The sequence below is a fragment of the Martes martes genome, assembly GCF_963455335.1.
Source record: "Martes martes genome assembly, chromosome: 10".
NCBI classification, from domain to species: Eukaryota; Metazoa; Chordata; class Mammalia; order Carnivora; family Mustelidae; genus Martes; species Martes martes.
The window spans coordinates 101,163,197-101,180,951 of NC_137898.1; the positions used below are offsets into that span (position 1 = coordinate 101,163,197).

The following is a 17,755-nucleotide window of genomic DNA, read 5'->3' on the forward strand; positions in this document are numbered from 1 at the left end:
CCCTAGAAGAGGAAGAGATCCACAGCTACAAGGATTCCACCAAGTGCTGCTGGGGGCGACCGGGTGCACAGCCTGCCAAGAACCGGCAGGCGTTTCTCCCATGACCCGCGAGGAACAGCTACTGCGGCTTGGTTCCTCAAGCCCCTGGAAGCCGCCTGGTGGGCCTGTGAAGGGAAAACACATGCTAACATCACGGAGCGGGTGCCAGGCACTGAGCTAAGAACTTCAACAGCCAATTTCTCATGAAGCTTCAGAGCGACGGGCCGAAAAGGAATTAATTATTCCAACGGAATGCAGAACACTGTGCACAAGTTCAAAGACATGGCTTTGGACAAGGAACAGACTTCAAATCCACACTCCTGTGTCCACCACCTATTAGCTGTGTGACAGTGGCCAAGTAACTTCACCCTCCGAATCCTGAACATCCTCAGCTTCGAAATGGGGATAACAGAACCCTTTGTTTTTAATTTCACGCTTACTATATAGGTCAACACATCACATGATGTCACTGAATTACCAACACCACCCAATGAGGGAAGTACTATTTTTAACTTCACTTACAGGTAAGAACTTCAGGTTGCTCAAGGCCACACACTAGTGGGGCGGTAGGGTCAGGTCAGGCTGACTCCAAAGTCCGTATTCTTTCTAACCCACACAGCTTGCAGGTGAGCCCCAAAGCTCTTTATCTCTTACTACATCCATCCTAAGTCCCTGCCAGAATTTTAAACCATCATTCAATCTGCCTTTGCCTAACCTACCCAGCAGATACTGAGCACTCCCCTAACATCCTCAGAACTAAAACGTCCAGGTGACCCTGAACAACAGACATGTGAACTGGGCAGATCCACTTATACACAGAGTTCTGCAATACTTTTAGAATACATTGGAAAACTTTCTGGAGGTTTGCAACAATCTGAAAAAATTCCCAGACGAATTGTGTAGTCTAGATATATCTAAACGATTAAGAAAAATTTAGGTATGTCATGAATACATAAATACTAGTCTATTTTAGAAAACGAATTATGGGGGGAAAAAAAAAAGAAAACTAACTGGGGGGCGGGGTGCCTGGGTGGCTCAGTCATTAAGCGTGTCTTTGGCTCAGGTCATGATCCCAGGGTCCCAGGATCGAGCCCCACATCAGGGTCCCTGCTTGGCGGGAAGCCTGCTTCTCTCTCTCCCACTCCTCCTGCTTATGTTCCCTCTCTTGCTGTGTCTCCGCCAAATAAATAAACAAAATCTTAAAAAAAAAAAAAAAGAATACGAATAAGATAAATCAATACTAGTCTATTTTAGAATACGAGTCTGTTTTATTATTTACTATTTATTATCTATTATTTATTATTTATTATTTAATACCATAAAATATACCCAAATCTATTATAAAAAGTTAAAATTTATTGTTCACCAGACTGGCTCAGTTGGTGAAGCATGTAACTCTTGATCTTGGGGTCATGAGTTCAAGCCCCACACTGGGCGTTATATTACTTAAAAATTTTTAAAAAGTTAAAATTTATCAAAGCTGACACACACACATACAGTACATTATCTTCTCATTTATGTCTAGTGTTAGTAATATGTGCAACACCTGCAGTGTTTTGTTTCATATAAGACAATATTCATGTAGGTTCTGACAGATGATTCACCTTATAAAGAGGCCACATAAAACTAACAGTTTTGATAAATACAGTCCAGTACTATAAATGTATGTTCTCTTCCTTATGATTTTCTTAATAACAGGAGGAAAAGTAGGAAAAGCCTTCCTAAGTCAGACATAACATCCCAAACCTCCTCTCTCTCCTGCCTACAGGATCAAGTCCATGTAGAACTGCACGCAAGGCTCTTCTCCAACTGGCCTCAACTTACTTCTCCAGAAACTGAGGACACTACCACGACTGAGGGCCTACCATGAATCAGCCCCTTCATTTCTTTTTTTTTTTTTTTAATGAAGATTTTATTTATTTATTTGACAGAGAGAGAGAGAGATCACAAGCAGCAGAGAGGCAGGCAGAGAGACACAGGGCTCAATCCCAGGACTCTGAGATCATGACTTGAGCCGAAGGCAGAGGCTCAACCCACTGAGCCACCCAGATGCCCCTTAAACTTCATTTCATTTGATGTAAGAGCATCCTGACTCTAACCCGAAGATCATGCTCTTCCTCATGGACACCATGCTGCTGCTCTGGCTTCCTCTCCTGTCCGTTCATTCCTCTCCCTCTTTGATCCAACCATGTCTGTCCCTAAACACATTACATACTACTGAAACTCTGTGCCTGAGAAACTTCCACCTACCCTCAAGCCCACTGACCCTTCCTTGGTGAGTCCTTTCCAATTTATCCTGGTACAGCTGGAAAATCCAGCTGCTGTCCCTGCAGCACTGTGTACAGCTTCATTACAGCGCTGTTACAACGGAATGGAACATCTGTCTCCCCCAGACTAGGGGCTTCTCAGGGCAGGGACCTCGCCCCTTCCCTTCCCTTTCCCAGCATTAGCCCAGAGCTCTGTACTCTTCAGACAATGTCAGGATCTGATCATATTCCGGGACGCCTTCCTAAATTACTTGCCCTCGGATTACTCCTGCCTTTCGGTTCTATGGCTGCCATAGCTAACACCAGAAAATCTCAACCCGATTTGTATGCTGCCCACGGTCATTTGATGTGTTCTATTCTCATTCACACAACTGGGACAATATTAGCTGCTTTGGAGCAGGAACCACACCACCCCCATCTGTGTCCCTATACTGTGTCCAGCACAGTGCTGAGCACAGTCAGTGTAAACATATACCCGCTGTCAGACTGGGTAAGGCCCAGCAGGTGGGCTCTCTAGGCATCTAGATATCTAGAATGACTTGAAAATTAGGCAAAGTTCCCTGAATCCCTTTCACTGTGCCCCAGCGTTCTTTACTTTCTCTCCTTGTGTCCTGCTTGTCTCTATCCTGGGGAGCTGTGGGACAGTGACTATCTGGACACCATTCCTCCTTCTGTAGGCAAGGAATCCAGTGAGGCACCCTGTATACTGGAGAGGGCACTGGACCAACTGTCAGAAAGCCTAGGTTCAAGTTTCCTGTCTCAATTCTTTTACTCTGCCTCGAAAAATATAACATTAAGTATCTACAGTAGGCAAAGCACTGTTCTAAGTGTCCTGCATGTATAAAAACTCATTAATAGGGGCGCCTGGGTGGCTCAGTGGGTTAAAGCCTCTGCCTTCAGCTCAGGTCATGATCCCAGTCCTGGCATCGGGCTCTCTGCTCAGCAGGGAGCCTGCTTCCTCCTCTCTCTGTCTCTGCCTGCCTCTCTGCCTACTTGTCTGTCAAATAAATAAATAAAATCTTTAAAAAAATAAAAATAAAAAATAAAAACTCATTAATACAACAACCCACCTACCGAGGTATTATTCTCCCACTCCACAAATGAGGTAATGGGCCCTGATAGGTTAAGTAATTTACCCAAGGCCACAAACCTAGTGAAGGAGTCAGAATTCAAAGCCAGGGAGTTTGGTTCTGTTTTCCTCTGACACCCGCCATCTTATCTCTCCTTGTCTGATTCCTTCCTCCCCATAGACCTTGTATCCGTATACACAATACCCCAAACATGTTTTATTAAGTAGTTATTCTGCCAGCTTCCCCCAGTAAACTGTGAGCTCCTAGAAAGCCTGGCCGGTGCCCCATTCAGTTCTAACTTTAGGACCAGCACACCCTCATACAAGCTCTTTTAATGTTTAAGTGAACCTATAACTTATTACTTTACTTTTTTGATAAATAACCTAACTTCCTTGAACCTGTTTTTTTTTTAATGTAAAATCACAACTAGTGATAGATTAAACTAATATCACAACTAATACTAATATCACATCTAGTGACAGACTGAACAAACCTGGTTAGAAACCACCAACATTTACTAGCTGTGTCACCTCCCGCAAGTTACTTAAGCCTCAGTTTCCCATAAAGCAGGGGAATCATTAAGCCTGTCCCACTGAACTGATTTATGGACTAAACTAAATAATGTATATTAAAATGCTTAGTATAACATCCCGCCAGAACTCAACAAGTGTTAGCTGTTTGTATCCTTGCTTCTGAGGGTGAGATGATCTAAGCACAATTCTACAAAAAGGTCAACAAAAGGACCACCGGAGAAATCCCTAACACTTTTCATCTGGTATCACAGTAAGAAGAAATCAGCAAATACTTACGGGTATATATTTTAACGCAAGGCACCGACAGATAACCCTGAACGATATTCAAGAAAAGGAGAGATCTGCGTCCTGAACCTCCTAAGGACTCACAATCTGGCCGAAGAGATGACTCTGACGTATGAAGACAACCGCCAAAACAAAGCGTCGATGGGGGAAGCCAGGACAGAAAGAAATCCCAGTGCAGAAGCGAAGCAGGGAAGACTTGCCCTAAGCGGCGGGGCCCGGGCCCCTGAAACACCGGTCGAATTCGGAGAAAAGGAGACAGCCCCGGCTAGTAAAACCTCTCCCTCGCAGCCTCGCAGGCTTCCCGCAGTCCTTCTCCCACTAAGGCATGGCGGTAACCATGTCTCAGAAGCAGTGAAGCCCCAGACGAGGAAGCTGGGAGATACGAGTCGGGGTTAGGGGTCGGGGGCACTGCAGGCGCCGGGCAGACCGACGTGGCCGAGCTGCCAGAAGAAGCCTCGCGGAGGTGACTAAAGAAGAGCCTGGCCCCGGGAGCCTACTCAGAGAGCACCCCGACGCTGCCCCGGGAAACCCGCAGCCCAGCTTACCGTCCCTCCACCGCCGGCTCTCTCCAGCTCTTCCCACCTCGGACCATCTCCGGAAGGGCGCTTGAGCGACGGCCAGCGAGAGCCAATCGCCGCTCTCAAATCCCTCTAACAGCCAATGGCCGCTGCGACTTACGGAAACCGTGCGCGACCAAAATACGGAAGGGGTGGGAGTGAGGACCGGCGGGCTGCGGGAAGGTAGCTTTGCAGGCGCGGCTCGGTTCCAGACGCCGCGCGGACTGGGTTCCCAAGGTCCCGAATTCGCCCAACTGCGCAGACTCCGCGCTGGCACCCACTGGGCCTGCGCGGGGCTCGAGCTGAGCGCCGAGTGGGGCCTCTCTTTCCTCGCGTGCCGTACTGCGTTAGCTGCCGGCGAGCGCAGGGAGGAGGAGCGGGAGGCGGTGGCAGCTGCGCTCAGGGTTGCGTGCACCGAGCTGTCAGCCCCTCTCGACCCAAACTGAAGTTCTACCTCTACCCTCACCCTCTTACTCTGATTTCTTAAATATCGGCATTCCAGTGCCATCTTTTCCCTCCACCACCTCTCCTCTTCCGAGACTCAGTAAACAGCCGCGTTATCTATCCACTCCTTCAAACCAGAAACCCAGCAGTCCTCCCTGATTCCTCCCTCATCCTTTACCTACCATCCTCCGCCCAAGTCCTGTGAATTTTAACTTCTTAAACACCGGAGCTCTCAAATTCACCCCCCACCCTTCGCCGTCCCCTCGCTAGTCTATTAACGACGCCCAGCCCCATGTCTACACTACCTGGTTTCCTTCCCTACAAGACCTTCCCCACGAAGAAATTCTGATTAAACCACGACCCTGCTTTCAACACTTCAAGGCCGCCTGTGGCCCGGAGGCAAAAACCCCAAACCATACTGAGGCTTTCTAGACCCTTCGGTATCTGAGTCCTGCATACTGCCACCGTGTCTTTAGTCCTGGTCCTCACTTTCTGCTCTCCAGCCCAGTTTCTTTCAGTTTCTTGACCACACCTAGCCGCCTTTTACCTTTCCTGCCTTGTACTTGCTGTTTCCTCTGCCTGGTGCCATCTTACCCCTTCTCCCCCTCTGACATGTATCTGATTGACTCCTACTCATTCTTCCGGTCTCAGTGAAGGTGCTTCTTTTCCCAAGTCTTCCAGTAAGGGAGGGCAGGGGTTGTATGTGCTCTTCACCCACGTGACTCCATCACTTAGCCTAGCAGCTCAAATATTAAGGGTTCGAGACATATTTGTTAAATAATGTACCTTAGTAAATTCATTGGGGTTGAGATTTATTTTGTTACATTTTTCTGTATTTTTCTAACCTAAAATTAAGCCTATATGATTCATATAATCAGAAAACACATTAAATGTTCAATATAAATGAAAGACACTGTTAAAAATGACAAAGTCAGAGTAAAATCAGAAATTTGTGCATGAAGTTTGTTACTAACAGTGGACTATGGTGTTGTCCCTATTTTAAAATCGGGTTTTTTAAAAAATATAATTCTGAAGTAATAAAAATATAGTTTATCAACTTCATTCCTTCAAAAGCACAGTTATAGTAATACACAAAATGCCAACCTTCTTTTAATTCAGATTTACACCACTGAAGATGGTTTTTAGCTTTAATTTAGCAATTTCGTGAAGAAAAATTCATTCACAGAGCTATGTAGATTCAAAACAATTTTTACAGAGCAAAAATTTCAGGATAGCTCTGGGATCCACACATGACTCCAGAATTTTAGACCACATCTTGCTGTCTAGCATTATTTACTTCCATCTCAATCTGCTTCTCTTGAAAACAAGCTACAATTTTGGTTGGAAAATTCAGGCATATCCTGAGATTTGTTCTTTATTCTTGGTAAATAAGCTACTTCTTAGATCAAGGGAAACAGATTGATAAATCTCTGAGTTTTCTTGACCTAGAGTTGAGCATATCACCATATCCAAGTTAACCAAACATCCATAGTCTGCCACTCTTACTAAAATATCCTATATTCGGGGGGCGCCTCTGTGGCTCAGTGAGTTAATCCTCGGCCTTCGGCTCAGGTCATGATCTCAGGGTCCTGGGATGGAGCCCCGCATTGGGCTCTCTGCTCAGTGGGGAGCCTGCTTTCCCCTCCCTCTCTGCCTGCCTCTCTGCCTACTTGTGACCTTTCTCTCTGTCAAATAAATAAATAAAATCTTTACCAAAAAATCCTATATTCGGGGGTTGAGGTGGTTAAGTGTCTGCATTAGGCTCAGAGCAAGTTCCAGGACTGAGCCCCCTCTCAGGCTCCCTGCTCAACTGGGAGTCTGCTTCTCCCTCTGCTCCTCACCCTGATGGTGCTCTCTCTCTCTCTCTCCCAAATAAATAAATAAATAAATAATAAAAATCCTATATTCGGTGACTAGTATGGATGGGACATGGGAAAGATTGACAGTTCCATGCTGCCTACCCAAAGGCATGTGCCCTAAACCCCCTGTGATGTAAGTCAGTTAGAATGGTGAGGCTGGAGGTGACCTGAATGATTATCTAGGTCACTCTTCATTCTAGGGATGAGGAAGTGGAGGTCCAGAAAGGAGAAGTGGTCTGTCCAAGGTTACTTGGTGTGTCTGTGGCACACTCAGGCTTTCTGTCCCTGGTCCAGGGCTCTGTCTTGACATCCTGCAGCAGCTTACCTGGTTCAAATTCTGGGTAAGGTCCCACAGAACGGGAACCAGGGGTGTAGATTTTGCTAGCAGCCAGAACTCCCTGAAACTAGGCCATATTTAGGAATGAAAGACTTTTCAGTATGATGAAACCCTTATGAGACTTCCCCCTCCCAATCTGTCTCTTGTGAGGCAACAGTTAGCACTTATTCAGCATTGACCATATGCCAGCAGAATAGTAAGCACTTCGTGCATTTACTTCTCAGCCACAACCAAGTCATAGCTACTATCACAGTTCCCATTTTGCAGATGAAAAAACTGAGGCACTCTGTGGTAACATGACTTGCCCGGGGTCACACGGGTAATTAGAAGAGCTGAGACTCAAATCTAGGCCATCTAGATCCAGAATCCATGCTTAGGATCCCATCATATCCTGGAAGGAGCAGTCTGTTCAAGAAAGGGGAATGAAGATGCCTGTACGAGTTGATTGACATTTTTCTCTGACCGATGTTTTTTGCTATGACTTCACCCATCAAAGACTTGTTCTCCCATCGTTTCTCCACGCATACCTTCTTCCCTGCATGAACTTCTTAGCAGACCCAACATGTGTGTCATCTACCCCACCACACTATCTGGGTCCCCCGTCTCTGATCTTCCCACCCTACCAACGCCACAGCCTTGCTGCTCACTCACCTTTCAAAGGATAACCAGTTTATAAACTCCAATTTGACTTTAATTTAATAAATTAAATTCCAAGCCATCACACAGCAATGGACATCATCATCTCCCAACACACAGAGGTGTAGCCCTGCTCTTGTGCCACCATCATCACAGTCTTTAATGAAGCCCCTGAAGCCATTTCTCTGGGGAAGGCTTCCACCCAGCTCCTGGCTCCCTCCTTCCAACAGAGCCACTGCTCACGGAGAAGGCATCAAGTACAAAAACAGTAATAAAGGGGAGGGAGGGATGAGGAGCAGGAGGGGAGGCAGGGTGGTGGGGAGTACCTGCCCCCCTTCCGGGGCACCGGCCCGGCTTTCTGTGAGCTGCCAATGTCCCCAGAGGCAGACACTGGTGCTGGTCGGAGTGGGGACCTGAGGGAGACATGGGAGTCCTGTCCCAAAGGGAATTAACTGCCTTACCCTCCTGGGACAGGAAAGAAGGGTCACCTGGGAGAGATGCCCTCTCTGATCTGTTCGCTGAGGGTCCTGGACCACACATATAAATAGAAAAGAGAATAAATAGGGGAGGAAGGACCAGCTGAGGAGCTGAGCACCCTGGGGCTCCTCTGAGGGGCCAATGTCAACAGCAGGCAACCAGTTCCGAGGAATGCCCACACGTGCCGGGACAGAGGCCTCCTCTCACTCCCAGCCACCCACTCCCTCTTCTGCGTCCTCAGCAACGGGTGCCCGCCTGTCTCATGCTTCCCGTTGCAAGTACCCTTCCAACTGGCCCCACAGCCCAGGGTGCACAGGGCTTCCTGGAACCCAGAAGGCTTCCCTGGCCCAGGCTGTTGGGAATCCAGGAAGGGGAATGGAAGAGGATGTGGGGGGTGGGCTGAGAGGACTCCTGCCCTCTCCTAGCTCAGGAGGTGAGAAGGGCCCTCAGAGCTGGGGGCTAGGATTGCCATTGGCCTTGGGTTTGGATTTGAAGGAAAAGCGCTTGATAAGGCGGCGAGAAAAGCTGCCAGCCTTCTTTCGGACACTGGGTGTGGCCGTGGTGTTGGAGAGGTCGTCGTGTGATTGGCTCAGACCAGCTTCCTTCTGGCGAGGCCTCCGGCGGAAGATAAGCTTCGTGCCACTGCGCAGGAAACTCACTGTGGGGGAAGAGGGGAGGCTGAGGCAGAGAGAGGAGCACAGCTGGCATGGGGTGAGCTGGGGAGCAGAGAAAGGACCAAGCGTGCAGGGGTCGAAGATACAGAAGCAGTTCCTCTGTCTAAAAGCCAGGCTTCCTTACAAAAGAAAGCAGAGACAAAATATGCCTTCTATCTTTCCTAAGGAGAAAAATGGAGGTGCTTATGGGATTCCTGTGTGCACTCCTGGCTACTGCCGCTTAGCACCAGACTGACAACTGGGCCTCTACTATGGGAAGACAGAGGCTGAGCAGAGGGTACTCCTAAAAGCCCATAAAGCCATGGAAGGACAAGATAGGCACTGACTCTGACGTCAACCAAATTCCAGGATGTAAGCAGGAAGCGGGGCAGCTGGAAAACATCAAGGAGGTAAATTCAGAACCAACATAATGAGAAAAGCGGTTACACAGCGGGCTTTGGACTTAGGAATCTCATTATCCCAAGAAGTGATGCAGGCTTAAGTCACAGTTAAATACACTCCTGGTTGACAGACTCATGGGCAGAGGGATAAAAATGTGGGGGGCAAGCCCCTCATCCTTAGAAGTGAGAAAAGCACCACGCCTATCCCTGGGCCAGCCGTGTGGCTGCTAGAAGGACATTCCTAGAGTTGATCCCGGGGTAGGATTCCTTATACTCATAAGGAAGAGAGTACAGAATGGAAGGCGGCGGGAAGAAAAAAAGAAAGACCATAGGAAAGAACATATGTGCTTAGACCCAAGAAGGAAGAAAAGTGTAGGTAAAGGGAAAGACTCCGGCATCCCTTGCTGTCACTGGCGCCTGTCAGATCCAGGCCAGGAGCCTAGGCAGTAAGTTCTCCTTCTCTATCTACTCTGGCTTGGCTGAAACAGGCTGGGAACTCTGGGGATCCCTTAGCGGAGGAAGGAGAAGGCAAAACTGGGTTGAGAATCCCATTCCCCTAAGTGTCCAGTAGGACCCACGTCCTGATACTGGGCATAAAAGAAAGGGAGGGGGTGCTGCCAATGTCTCCCCACCTTTGTGATCCTTGAGGCTGCGGGTCTCCAGCGCACCGGTAGACCCTGTTTCCGACTCAACGTCATCCACAGATGGCCTCTCAGAAATGTCCGAACGTGTTGTCTCATCTGCTTCCTGGACGCTGGTGGGGCTGGAGAGGGCATCGAGGGGTCCTGGGGACGTGGCTGGTGGGTCTGAGGGCGGGGAGGAGGGACCCCCACTGGTTCCTGCATCCTCCCGCATGGAGGCGTCCAGGGATGCCGCATAGCCCAGAGATAGTGCCAACTCGTCCTGAGCAATGGGCACCTGGCAGGAGCGACATGTTTTAATGGGCAGGAGTGACCCATCAGGGCTTTCTCCCTATCCCAGCTCCTCTCCTCAGAGCCACGTTACCTTGGAAACGCCAGAGATGATAAGAGTGCTACGCTTGGTGGGTGTCTTTTTGGCTGCCCGCCCGCTGGGCTCAGTGAGCTGACGAATCGCTGTCTCTGCGACAGGGTCCAAGCCGTTGGAAAGGTGGCTCTCCCCTGCTGGGGTGGGGTACAGAGGCTGGATAACCTGACTGCTCCCTGGCTCCTGGGTCCCACACAAAATGGCTTCTTGACTCTGGGGCCCCCGTGCCCGCCGACACTCACACCTCCCGATCCCCCACTCACGGCTGCTGCTGTGGGAGGTGCTGCTGGGGCCGCTGCTCTCACTCAGCACAGTTGTCGTCTTCTCGGTCACCTCCACCTTGGACGGGGAGCGGGAGGGGGAGTCTGGTGGGTGGGGGAGGGTCAGTGAGCTGGGAGGTGCCTTAAAGTGGCCCCCACCCCCTACTGTATTGAGATGCAGGCTTTGGCTGACTCAGAGGGCAGGGGTGACTAAGGGACAGTTAATCACACGGGTGATTAATAAGATGCCAGGGGGGCAAAAAGACACCACAGGAACCAATGGGAGTGCGGGGAAGGGTCGTGGGGCCCACCCAGGGCGTGGGGAGATGCCATGAAGATGCCTGGGGGCAGGGGGAGCCCCGTGGGGCCCCCAGAGATGGGAAGAATGTCATGGAGGGCCCCCGGGCGTGAGACAAGTATCAAAGAGGTCACTGGGTTTGTTGGCAGATCCCAAAGGTGCTAGAAGGTTGAGGGTGGAGGGAGGGACAACTAGGTGCCTGGGTCTGAGGAAAGGGCTGACAGGAGACCTGTGAAAAGACAGCGGGAAACAGGGGAGACAGAAGGGCAAGGGTCCTGCAGGAGGGCCCGGCAGACCCAGGATCCCAGGACGGTTGGTGGGAGAGGAACAGTGGGGAAAAGGAAGGATGTAAGGGGAGGTCTGAGAGACAAAAATGATGAGGAAGTTGTGGCTGGAAAACAGGAGGAGCTGGAATTAGGGCTTCCCTTGCCCTTCCCTGCCCCACACGGGTCTGCAGCCAGGGGACCCTGGCTCGAACTGGGCTCCCTTCTCTTTACCTAGTTTCCCTTCTACACGGGGCCGGGACTGGACGGTGGTGACTGTGGTCACAATGGTGCCATCAGGCATGATGGTCCGGTCTAGCTCGATCTTCTTGGTGGGTGTGATGCTGGGCCGTGGAGTGGAGGGAGTTGGAGTGCCCAGGTTCCGGGGGGAGCCCTCCTCATACTGAAGCTGCCCAGAAGGGGAAGAGCAAAGAGGCGGAGCTCAAAGACTGCCCTTCCCCAGTCCCTGGTGTCCTCCCGTCATCCCCCCTGGGCTCAGCTTCTCACCTCTACTGCCATGGTAGCTGCAGGTCCCAGGGCTTTTCCCGGCCCAGGGGTGAGTGGGCAGACCTGCCTTCGGGACAGAGGTCTGGAAGGGGGGCCCACAGACAATGTGATCTGGCCCAAGATTTCAGCTGGGGAAAGGGACAGCATTGTGAGCTGGGCCCATGACCAGGCCCCGCTTAGCACCCAGCAGAGGGGCTCCTCCCTGCCCCATACTCACAGTCTCCGCAGCTGCTGCTCTTCAGCACTTTGAGACTCAGCTCCCGGCTCTGGGGGCCCAGATCCCTGTGGCCAAGGGGAGGTGAGGCAGGGAGGGTGACGATTAGCAAACCAAACCCACCCTCGAACTGATCACAGGCCAGAGGCAAAGAGGGATGTACATAAACAAGCAGGAAAAAGGGCTCCAACTGGATTAACTCCTGCTCTCCAAAAATATTCTCTCTTCCAGGGGCACCTGGCCAGCTGAGTTGTGGAAGATCACGTGACTCCTGATGTCAGGGTCATGAGATGGAGCCCCACATTGGGTGGAGAGATCACTTAAATCAAAGAAATTTTTTTAAAAATGGAACAAAAAAAACACCCTCTCTTACCAAGGGAATAGGAGAGGGTTCTGCGCAGTATGCTGGGCATGGATCCTCCCTGGTCTTGCCCTCCCTGTCTCTCTCTCTATGTCAAACCACCCCCTTCCCTTTGCTCAGGCTGTTTCCTCTGCCAAAAATACTTTTCTGTCACACTCTGTTGAAATCCTATTCTTGCTGTAAGGTGTGGTTTAAATGCCACCTCCTCCACGAAGCCTACTCTGATCTTTATTTCCCCCCGTGGGAATTAATCTCCCCCACCTAAGCATGCCCAGGGCAAATCTTGACTGAAGCCCTTATCCCATCTTCTTTATGTACATCTGTCTCTGCCTGGAGCCTGCAATCAACTTGGTCATGTTCGTATCCCCAGGACCTAGACCAGGGACTGGCATACAATCGGGGCTCACACAAGAGTGTACTGACAGCAGAGCTGATTCATGCCAGAGCTATGCTGGAAGGGTTTGATCCTCAGTCTGCCCATGAGAGCAGGGGTGGGGGTGGAGGAGTCACTCCTTACAGGGCCAGGTCCTCGGTCCACTCCACCTCAGGACCAGCGCTCACGGGCTTGGTCCACTTCTGTTGCACTGGGTTGTCGAGCTCAGCTACACAGCACAGTTCCCCAGTGCCTGGGAGGAACCAGAAATTAGACGATGCTCAGATCAAAGACAGGAAGCCACTGAGGAATAATGAAGCCACACCCTTGGCAGAAGGGCAGGGAGCACCTGCACCCATAGCCTTGGCAGTCCCCCAGCTGCTTCTGGCTCTTACCTTCCAACTCACTTCCCAGGTGAGATGCTCGAAGCTGCCGTAAGAATAACCGTGTAGGTCTGGAGTTGGCAGGCTGTGCCTGGGGCACCATGGGTGGCTTCTCACTGGGCACCTAAGAGCAGAAGGAGGTAAAAAGAACAGGAGTCCCAACAGAGCACACTGGGGACATTCCACTTACAAACGATTTGCTTTGAGCACCTACTTACCGGGCCTCCAGGCGCAGAGCAAGCCCTGAGGTTGACCATCATGGCCGGCTGGGTGCTGACAATGGCGTCCTCAATCAATTCTTCAATGGTGGAGAGCTCCACCTGCTCCTCGCCTCTCTGCACAGTGAAGAGAACAAAGAGATGGGGCCCCCAGCTCTGCGTGGCCTCCCTGCTCTGCCTCTTCCGCCCCAGCCTGCCCCCTTACCTCCCTGGCCTGCAGCTTGGGAAGCACCGTCAGGCTGAGGTCTGGGCGATCGGTAAAGGCCCAGGACACGAGCAGCCCCTCGTCAGGGATTTCCTCCAGGCTGACTTCCAACTGCGGGGGATGGACAAAGGGGTGGGTTGACTTGCCTTATGCCTCCAACTGACTCCCTACTCCCCAGGACCCTCCCTTCCCCAATTCTGTCCCAGAGAGGAACCCGAATGCAAGGCTGAGGCCTTGAACCACCCCCTGCCCAACTCGGTTTCCCACATCCCCCTCCACCTGTGTTGGTGGCAGTGTCAGAGTGACGTGGTAGGTCTCCATGGAGACGGCAGCGGGGGACTGCTGGGTCACAGAGACTGGGAACATCACCTCCTCAGCAGAGAGCTGGCAACGCAGCACCTGAGACCAGTAAGGCACAGAGGCAACGAGGGTCAGGTGTGATGGGAGGACGGGGGCTCAACCCTGCTTCGCTCTGCCCTATAAAGAGCCCACCCCACTTGCTTTTCCTTGGGACTTCACTTCTTTGGGGTCACAAGCCCATAAAAGAATTAAATACAACCCAAAGACTCCTCTGTCCAGAAAAATGCAGATATATACACATGTGCCCCGTTTTGCATGTAATTTGAATGTGGCTCTCAGACTTCCTGAAGCCAGTCCTTGGATGCCAAAGGCATTCAGAGACTCCAAGTCAAGAGCCCCCAGACTAAAAGGAACTCTTGGGATCAGCCCCCCTCAGGCCCTGTGGAAGGCAGTGCCCTGTAAACCCTTACCATGGTACGGTCCGATTGGTCTACGCAGGTCACATGACTAATGCTGGCTCTGGGTGGGACTTGGGGCACCTCCTCAAAGGCGATTTGGATGGAACTCTGAGGGAGTAATGTGGACATACGCTCAGGTCTCTGGAGCTGCCCCCCACAGGGCTGGCCTGCTCAGTTATTGGCTGGGCCCTGGCACTGCGGAGGCTGCAGGCTGGCTGCTGGCCCCTCCTTGGCTCAGGACTTTAGGACAGGAAGTGTTCCCCTAGAACCACACCCCTCTGGGGCCTGCAGTTACTAGGGAGAGCCGTGGAGCTAGACCACTCAAAGATCAGATCACCTTGAGCAGAAGACCCTAGATTTCAGGAGCCTCCCTCTTTTCCCCTCACCTTCTTCTTCATCCCCCAACCTACCCCCAAAGAAAGGTACGCATAGAAAAAAATAATAATAAAGGTTTTGGTTGGTACATACATGTAACTGGGGAGAGAGGGACACGGCTGAGCTAAGGGTAAAGGCAGCAAGGCCACTTGAATCAAGACAAGAGTTGAAGAAACGAGGCTAAGGCTTCTTCCAGATAAATAGGATGCGGAGACTCAAGGGTATGACCCTATCCATATTGTTGGGGTTGAAGACTAGCTCAGCATGGCCTTGGGGAACTTTCCCAGAGGGACTGGGAAGAAAAGCAAGCTCAGAGGGCTCAAGGGTCCGGGACTGAGCTAATTCCTCAAGGCAAACAGCAGGGTGGTATTAGGCAGCGGAAAGCTGCTTAGCTTAGGTCTTGAAAGTGCTTCCTAATTCTTACACAGCAGTGGAAACAGCCTACTAAAGCACCATCCAGAGAGCAGGATGGGAAGAAGAATTGAGAAGGGGGCACAAATTGAGCTGGCTGCCCTTCCTCAGGTCTTGGGATGGGAGGAAACAAATTCACGGGACTCATGAGCCTGGCAAATCAGGGAATACCAACTTCTCTGTTCCTGTCGCTGGCTTGTTTGAAGGCCAGGCCCAGGGAGATGGGGAGATGGATGCTTGGAACCCCAATCTCCCCACCCCCTGCAAGGGAGGCCAATGTCCAGCTGAGTCAGCTGTCCCGAGGAGCCACTCCTGACCTAGGGACAAGGTACAGGAAGAACTGGGTGGAGGGATGAGTTCAAGATGTGGACTAACAGAAGCCATCTGGCTTTCTGCTGGCTAGCTGGACAGAGGAGACCGGGCAACTTCTTGTGTGGCCACTTTTGCTTCCAGGCATCTGGGGAGCTAGCAAAGCCCTAGTGGGAGCTGGAGCTAGAGAACACTCTGGGCAGGGGGCTGATAGTGAGGGCAAAGAGAGATCACTGCGCCAGGATGGGAGAGGGCCCCATGACAGGGAGGCCTCTACCTCCCACCCCACCTCAGTCTTATGACCACGCTTCCTGCCCTACTTCCTGGGAGACCAGATGCCCATGGTGCAATGGGAGGAAGTAGGTTGGGCTGGTTTGTGACTGACCCTCAAGGGGCAGCTCCAGTCTCATCCACTGAGAAGGGCACAGATCTGCTCTCCGCCTTAACACCTTTTCCCCAACATATATGCTGCAGGTCAGCAAAAAGGAGGATGTGTGAGTCTGTATCAGTGAAATTACTAAAGGCTTGGCGGGGTTGGTAATTCAGGCTCCTTGGGGATCTATCTGCCTGGTCAAACCAGGGATTAGGGGCATGAAATGTTAACTGGGTGTGGTGGCATGAGGACCAGGCAAATTCCTTCCGCAGGTGCACCTGTTTCCCTGCTATCCCCGATCCTCCAACACAACCAGCACCCAGGCTACACGGAAGTGCCCTCAGGCCCAGGGATTAGCGTTGCTATGAGAACAGCAACTTGCGCTCAGGTTTGGAGCCAGAGAGTACCTCCACCACAGAATAGAGAATATGGGACATGGCTAGATTTCCACAACCTCCAGCCTCACCTGCACCCTTTTCTCTAATCCCAGAGGGGAAGAGAAGCCATAGGGTTCTCCAGCTGATCCCCACCCCCATCTGGCCCTCCAGGCACAAGCAGACTCTCCTTCCCTCCCTTGGAAGGAAAGGCTGAGTGAAGGGAACACTCAGGTGCTCCTGTCCAACTCACCCCGTCCCTGCAGGCCTGCTCGTTCAGCGCTCGCACCCAAGCCCGTTGCCAGTTCTCTCGGAAAGACTTGAAGGCGAAGAGCGATGCCAGGAGGCCCCGGACGCCTGGCTCCTCGGGGGCGCCGGCCCGAGTCGGCCGCAGCCGCAGCAGCGAGCGCCACACGCCCAGCTCCCGCAGGGAGCCCGCGGGCTCCGCAGCTAAGGCGGGTCCCGGGCCCCGGCCCCCACGGGCCCGCGCCAGCCACAAGCCCCGGGCATACTGTAGCAGCCAGCCAAACACCGTGAGCAGCGAGGCGGCGAAAAGGATCAGCAGGGCCGCCCAGCCCACGTCCTGCTGCCACCAGCCCGGATCCATGCTCCTCGCGGGCTCCGATCCGGGCCCCGGCTCGGGCTCAGCCGCTGCCCCGGGGGAGCATGGCCCGGGCGGGCCGCGGGGCGGGGGCGGGCTCCCCCGGGGCTGGGCGCGCGCGGGCTCGGGGGCTCTGCGGGGCTGGGTGTCCGGAACTAGCGGGTGCCACAGATCGATGAGAGGAGTCCTGGGGGGTCGCGACGTCGGGGTCCCTCTCTGCGCCGTCCGGTTCCCTCCTTGGTTGGTCCGGCAGTCCGACCTGGGTTAGTCTCCGGCCAGCGCCCGACTCCTCCCACGGCGCGGGCCCTCCCGGACCCGGGCGGGGACTCGTCTGCAGAGACGTGGGGGATCGAGGACCGGCACCGGCTCCGGAAGGGCTGCGTGCGCAAAGCTGACACTGACAACACGGCCGGCGCCCCGCCCCCACCCGCCCTTAAAGGAGCCGCACCCGCGCTGGGCGGGGCTTGGCGAGTCCGGGGCTCCAAGGCTTAGAGGAGGGCGGGAGGACCACACAGAGTGGAGGAGGTTCCGGGGTTGAAAATAGGCGGGATCTTTGACCACCCCGCCCCATACTGAAATCGGGGTACTCCCCTTCCCCTGAGCTCACAGCAGGAGTAACTTCACTCGCTTGAGATACCGCCTCTGATTTCCCCAGCGCAGCTTAGATTTTTACAGTTTTGACGCGTTGTGGGGGTTAAGTACCTGAACCCCATGGAGAGCGTCGCCCCCTTCTCTCAACACCGCCAGGCTCAGCACCTTCCCATTTCTTGGCCTAAGCTAGGCCCTGGATAACTAAGTGCAGAGCATCCCTCCTAGATAGAAGTGCCTGGCAGTGGTCCAGGAGATACCGACCGGAAAGAACCTGAACCTGGTAGACTCTGAGAATAGAACATGGAATATTAAGCCCCC

The 17,755-nt window shown here is 52.4% G+C and overlaps 2 protein-coding genes across 4 annotated transcripts in view; both read right to left on the minus strand.

Annotated features, from left to right (window-relative positions):
* Nucleotides 1–4,759, minus strand: part of HINFP (histone H4 transcription factor) — a 10,952-nt gene extending 6,193 nt beyond the window's left edge. For both annotated transcript variants that reach the window (XM_080817088.1, XM_080817087.1), the window contains exon 1: nt 4,740–4,759. The gene's annotated coding sequence lies outside the window, so the exon portion shown is untranslated. The remainder of the gene's footprint in view (nt 1–4,739) is intronic.
* A 3,310-nt stretch (nt 4,760–8,069) lies between these two features.
* C2CD2L (C2CD2 like) lies at nt 8,070–17,072 on the minus strand. Of its 2 annotated transcripts, none has more exons than XM_080817134.1 (14): nt 16,499–17,072; nt 14,416–14,511; nt 13,925–14,044; nt 13,646–13,756; nt 13,441–13,557; nt 13,235–13,346; nt 12,984–13,092; nt 12,109–12,173; nt 11,892–12,019; nt 11,619–11,793; nt 10,827–10,928; nt 10,564–10,700; nt 10,191–10,476; nt 8,070–9,162 (listed from the first exon to the last, which is right to left on the minus strand). In XM_080817134.1, the coding sequence occupies exons 1-14, from the start codon at nt 16,850–16,852 to the stop codon at nt 8,951–8,953; spliced, it is 2,124 nt and encodes a 707-aa protein (XP_080673260.1). In that variant the 5' UTR covers nt 16,853–17,072; the 3' UTR covers nt 8,070–8,950. The 2 variants fall into 2 exon arrangements, with proteins under 2 accessions (XP_080673260.1, XP_080673259.1); XM_080817133.1 differs by having other exon boundaries at nt 10,564–10,697; nt 16,499–16,986.
* Between the last annotated feature and the right edge of the window lie 683 nt (nt 17,073–17,755).